This window comes from Carya illinoinensis, chromosome 7 (genome assembly GCF_018687715.1).
Source record: "Carya illinoinensis cultivar Pawnee chromosome 7, C.illinoinensisPawnee_v1, whole genome shotgun sequence".
NCBI classification, from domain to species: domain Eukaryota; kingdom Viridiplantae; phylum Streptophyta; class Magnoliopsida; order Fagales; family Juglandaceae; genus Carya; species Carya illinoinensis.
Window position 1 is genome coordinate 34,419,655 of NC_056758.1, and position 6,000 is coordinate 34,425,654.

Sequence of the window (6,000 nt, forward strand, 5' to 3'; positions counted from 1 at the left end):
TTTTGTTTGAAGAATCCAATACCATTGATTTTAAAGTACTTTTTGTAAAACCTGCTAACTGTAAAACCTGGATAGATAATAAGCAACTTGCTAACTGTAAAGCTAGTGTACTTGCTAATAAGCAAGTTACATAATAAGCAACTTGCTAACTGTAAAACCTGGATAGGAAGTACCTTAAATGTACCCATTTATGCTGCCAATCATCACTGTGGTAGCAGATCATAATAGATTTTTTTTTTTTCTGATCCCCTCTATACAAATAGCAGAGTACTTATTTTTCCAATAATACATATTTTTATTCTATTTTTATACAAATAGCTTTGCTAATCTCCATGAATCAATGATATGTTTCATTTTTCTTGTGATTTCCCTCTCAGATTTTGACTGATTAATTTATTTTCTTCTATGATGCACATTTCTTCTTGAAAATGTTTTATACTTCCAAGTGTACTCAACTAGCAGTGGGTCCTATATAAATCAATGAACCTCAATATATAAATATATATATATATATATATGTTGACCCATATTCAGGAACATAATAACCAACTTAAAGAGGTGTATCGATTTACAGAAATCAATCAATGAACCAACTTAAAGATCTTAGCCACTTCATCTCGCACAAGATTACAGCAGTATAATCAAAGCAGAAGATTTAGCGAAAAAGCAGAGGGTAAACAAACCTTGGGCTCTTGAGAGGGAATAATCAAAGATAGGGCTTCGGAGAGGCTGAGATTGAGAGAGGGAAGACGCTAGGGTTTCGGAGTGACTGCACTGACTGGAAGAACTCTTTCGGTGCAGAGAGAGAGAGAGAGAGAGAGAGAGAGAAGAAACTAACCTAAAACGAGGGCTCGTTTTAAACCCGGGTACCGGAGTTTAAACCCGAGTTCCGGATTTAAACTCCAATACCCAGACTGGGTTCACCCAATTTTTATAATTCGGGTTTCGGCCCGGTTTTAATCCGGGTCAAAAACCTCAACTGGAAACCCGGTTATCCGGGTTCTGGGCCGGACCGGTTTTTAACCGGTCCGGATGAACAGCCCTACTAATATCGGAACACACTAAACTGGTCAAACCCTTTGCTCTGTTTGTAATTTTTGCGGGTTTGTGATTGGTTCTTGTTTGTTGCAGTCTGGTTGGTAATGTTATTCCGCTGTTTGGAGGTTTTTTTTTTTTAGTAATAAACTTCCCCTTGTGATGAATAAAAGCAGGAGGTTTTAAAAAACAAAAAAAAACAAAAAACAGAGAAAGAAAAAAGTACTAGTTTCCGGCACATTTCATCCCCTAAAAATTTATTTTACATCCTGTTAACAGCTGACGACAATAAAAGACACGTGTTGGAACTCATATATATAAGTAGACGCATGCAGATCTATCAATAATCCGATGGAATTTACCAAATCCCGCGTCAAAATCAGCAAACATCAACACATAATCCAGATTTCAAGGCCCAAACAAATAGCACCCAAGTTCTTAATTAGCATCAACACAAACTGCATGCCAGTCAACTATTGTCTGAAGAGTCACGATCTGCAGCAGCACTCACACACTTGGGGTGCACCTCGTACCCACATTCCAGGCATTGATAAGCCCAGCCAGACCCTTGCTCATCACAACCACAACATATAAAAGGTCCACCTCCATTCCCTTCGGAGACCAGAGTCAGCTCGTGGCGGTGGCCGGAGTGGAAAACTGATCTCGGAAGGCTCTCCGCCTCTTCATCCATCTGTTTCTCTAGCAACTCCACTTTGGCCTTCGTGAAAGGGTATGCATTTTCTTGGTACAGGTTTATCAAATTCCTCCCATGTTTGGTAACAGTTTTACCATCGGGGCCTAAGATTACCAAACAGGGGATACCACGCACGTCAAAGTGCTTAGCAAGGTCCTTCCCAGTTGGGTCCCCAAAAGGCAAAGCTAGCCATGGCATGGTTTCGAAGTAGGAGTCAAATGACTCCTGGTCATGATCATTTGATATGAGCACTACGTCGAAGTCCTCATCATCTCCCTTCTCTCCCAGCATCTGCTTGATCTCTTGGTAGATGGAGATTAACTTGGGCACGAATTTTACACAAGGAAGGCACCACTGAGCAGAGAAATATAGTCCAATTGTTTTTCCTACCAACGAAGCAACAGGCACCTGCACGAGAAAAATATCTGCGCATGAGATGCTACAGATCATGCCCACAAATAATATACTCATCATAATATTCTCAATCACAATCACGCTTGTTTATCTCGTCTATTTTAAATGACTCGATATGATAATTATTTAATGAAAATCAATTTAAAATATAACACCGTAACAATAGAATAGAAAAATAACATTTTTCTAACATATGCAATGAATAATTTAAAGCATTTCCACGGTGAAACTTCTGGCTGCAGTAAATTACCGGACGTCATAATCTCGCAATATTACTATGGAAACATTCGATGAAGTTGTTTGATTTATTTCAATATATGATAATCAAAATTGATTGCTAATAGCCTTTTTGTTACTATAAATTGATTGCAAAAAATCATTTTTCTTGTAGTGAATCTAATATATACGATATAAAAATTAAACGCATATACCTATATTATATTCTGCTTAGGCGCCCCTAACAAGAGATCGATGTGACCATATACCTATATTATAAACGCATACATGATCTATTTTTCATGCAGCCGACTTTAAGGTGATCTCTCTTTTACCTGCAAGATTTCCGACATCCAATGAGATCGGGGCAAGTCACCTTTTCGAGTACTGGGCAACGTACGGGGATGCTATTACGCGAGAGAAACATGAGCACATGTTGTGTCGACAGAAGGTACGTAGTAGAAAAAGAGGAATAACAGACAGTGTGGGCAGCACCAGCTCACGTATTGGTCACGACCCTTTGTTCACATGAGCAAATGAACGAATGATGAAGTTGACACCCTTTTTGTAATTGCATGCGCGATGGCATCAGTTCGACGTTTATGTTATGAGATTCGTGTAGAACTCATGTAAACCTCATGATGAGGATCCATATATGTTTAAATAACATGTAACTGTAGCAAATACTATGGTTATTAAGAAAATCACAAGAGTTATATATACTTCCTAGTTATGGTCAATAACTAAAACTAAATAAATTAAGCGACATGATGTGACTACTTTCTATAGATCATCGTCCTACCAATATGGACAATTAAAAGAATAATGCTAAATTTTAACACCATTACTATCAATTTTTACTAAATTTCAATTAATCTGCCTCAATTGAAAAAAATCTATTTTAAGTTGGGGTAATATATATATATATATATATATATATAAATATAGTGTGACTGACCTGTTTAGGGCTGGGATGACCCAAAAGATAGTCTCTATCATGATTCGTTAATAAATTGGTTAGGGTCTGGTTCTCATGCTTCTCCCTCTCTTCCTGGTGCAATGTCTCCAACCTCTCTTTAGTAAATGGGAAGGCTTCAACACCGTAGCGATATATGAGCTCCACACCATCATGCAAGGTTGCATCGTCTTTATTATCATTAGGTTGCAAAATAACAAGGCAAGGAATACCCTCGACATCAAATTTCCGGTTCAATGCTTTCTTTGTCTCCAAATCAGAGAACGGAATTGCCAGCCACGGCATGCATGCGTGATAGTCGTTAAATGCATCCAAGTCTTCATCCGACGAAATATAGACAATTTCAAAATTAGAACCACTAGTCTTTAGTTGCTCGTAGATGCCAACTAGGATTTTGGTGAAGTTCCAGCATGGTGGATACCAGTTGGCCGAGAAATACAGTCCTATGACCTTGCTTTCAAGATCAGAGACATTCACCTGCGACAGATCATGACCATAGAATAATAATAATCAGCAAGAAAAGTTTAAAATTTTAATGCTTTTTTTTTTTTTTTGCCCGTATTATAAACTAAATATTCACTTATAAATCGATGCGAAAAAAATGCACATTTCATATAATCAATATTTGATTGTGAAGATTTAATTATTATATTCGTCCTGCAGATAAATGACGCAGATCAGAGGAGGATACAGTGGACAGCACAAACGCCGTTACCCCGAGACGGTCCGGCCTGGAATTAGCCTAAAAGAAATGGAAAAAGGATATCGTACCGAATTAACTGTGTATAGGTAAGAAGGGGCCACGTGTTGTACCAAAAACCAATAGCGTTATTGTGAGGCTAGAGGGGATTATTACGTGAGACACGTGTGCTTTCTGCCTGGCTGTCCACGACTACTACAGCAGTACAGCGTACGTGGGGAGCCCTCCTTGATTAGGACGTCCAATTTGGCCTACGTCTCCCCTACGTCTCCCTCCTGACGATAAGCATCTTCTTCAGTGTAACTCCACTGAAAGTGGAGTGTGAAAGTCGGAATCGAGTCAATCTTTAAAAATATATATATATAACTAATTAATGTTTTCAGTAATGTATTTCAATGGGTCAATGAATAAATCAATACACAGAATTTCTCCTAAAATTCTTTTGGTTTTTCCATGCCTGGCCGAGTCTGAGAGCGAGAGCGCGCATCCGAACCAACTGATCCCCACCGACCCCAATGGACTTAAAACAGACGAAAAAAGAAACAAGGATGACAGCAAACTAAGAGATAATCATGGCTTCCATATTTAATGCACTGTTCCGTCAATGAAAGTAGAAACTGCTCAAACACGTTGCTTTTCAACAACTTTTTTGCCGGCGAATAACATTCGGACAGCAGACACAAAATATCCATTGTTCTGGTGGGAGCAAAATGGATCCAGTCAAAACAGGTAAATCTATATTAACCCCCCCCCCCCCCAACAAAAAAAAAAAAAACGCTCACATATCATATGGAATTGGAATGGTTTTTCTTGCAGCTTGATTGCTCAATTTGTTTCAACTTCCAATGAACTGAAGTACTTAATTATAACGTCCATACTACATACATAAAGTATGATCCATTAGTACCATAATTAAGCTTTTGCTCGCCGCAGAATCATAACCCAGTAATCTTTTGGTGAGATTATCTAAATACACGAGATGGTGTACAAAGTATTACATTTAAATCTAAGAACATGGACCAAACAAATCGAAAACGGTGCATATATACCACTTTAATTAGTTCTTTCTATTTTCTTAAACCATATAAAACGATTTTTTATTTTTGAGAAAATTATCTATATATTAGCTTAACAAGATGAGAGTATTACGCACGAGTGAGATAAAAGACCCTGCTACATAATCCAGCAACCAGCTAAATCTCAGGTGTACACTAATTAATAATATTCATGTCGACGTTACTCCGATCTACATGATCTCCACTGACAGACCTGCCTAGAGATCATCTCTTATAACCATGAGTCAGGCCAGCCGGAGTTATGCCACAAAACTCAAGTACCAGTAAACTATCAATAATATTTGAAGAAGTGAGCTAATAAATATGTAAACATTATTTGAATATTTCTGAAACAGCCGACTATCGTTCTTGATTAAATTAAACTCCTCATGAAATGAAAAAATTACCCAATAATTTGGTTTAAAAAAAAAAAAAAAAAAAAAAAACTCCCTATCGACGTCCTGTGTTAAACTAGGAACACGAAATAATTTTTTAATAAGAAATATTAATTCAAAAAATGGAGTCTTTTTATGTGGGTTTGCAGTGTGGAGTAGTAATCCTGTTTCTGCTAAAAATTACAGCTTGTAACAAAATGGGTGGTCCGATAAAGCATATGCTCACCTTTTGCCTAACTTGTTAATTAATCATTCATTTCACGAGAGAGAGAGAGACAGAGAGAGCACCTGAGCTCCGTTTGATGAGAGAAGATAATCACGATATTTGGACGCCAATAGAGATGAGATTCTGGAGCTCGAGTCGCCGTTAAGCATGGCTCGAAAGTCATCGTTCATCTCTTTTTCCTCCAGCTTCATCACACGCACACCCACACACAGACACACTCTCTCTCTCTCTCTCTCTCTCTCAAAATGAAAACACACACCAGCGTCACCGTCATTCTTCGAACGCTTAT

At 38.0% G+C, this 6,000-nt stretch overlaps 1 protein-coding gene across 1 annotated transcript; it reads right to left on the reverse strand.

Moving 5' to 3' along the window:
• Positions 1-1,244: 1,244 nt before the first annotated feature.
• LOC122315711 (probable nucleoredoxin 2) lies at positions 1,245-6,000 on the reverse strand. The gene is made up of 3 exons (XM_043131811.1): positions 5,774-6,000; positions 3,318-3,812; positions 1,245-2,137 (listed from the first exon to the last, which is right to left on the reverse strand). Exons 1-3 carry the CDS (start codon positions 5,900-5,902, stop codon positions 1,505-1,507), a joined length of 1,257 nt encoding a protein of 418 aa, XP_042987745.1. The 5' UTR covers positions 5,903-6,000; the 3' UTR covers positions 1,245-1,504.

What these genes read in the sequence shown, in the direction of transcription:
- LOC122315711 (XM_043131811.1), bottom strand. Translation starts at nt 5,902, where the DNA reads ATGAAGCTGGAGGAAAAAGAGATGAACGATGACTTTCGAGCCATGCTT. An exon ending in TCTCATCAAACGGAGCTCAG is followed by an intron (nt 3,813 to 5,773) that starts GTGCTCTCTCTG and finishes GATCTGTCGCAG; the next exon opens with GTGAATGTCTCTGATCTTGA. An exon ending in GTCATCCCAGCCCTAAACAG is followed by an intron (nt 2,138 to 3,317) that starts GTCAGTCACACT and finishes TTTCTCGTGCAG; the next exon opens with GTGCCTGTTGCTTCGTTGGT.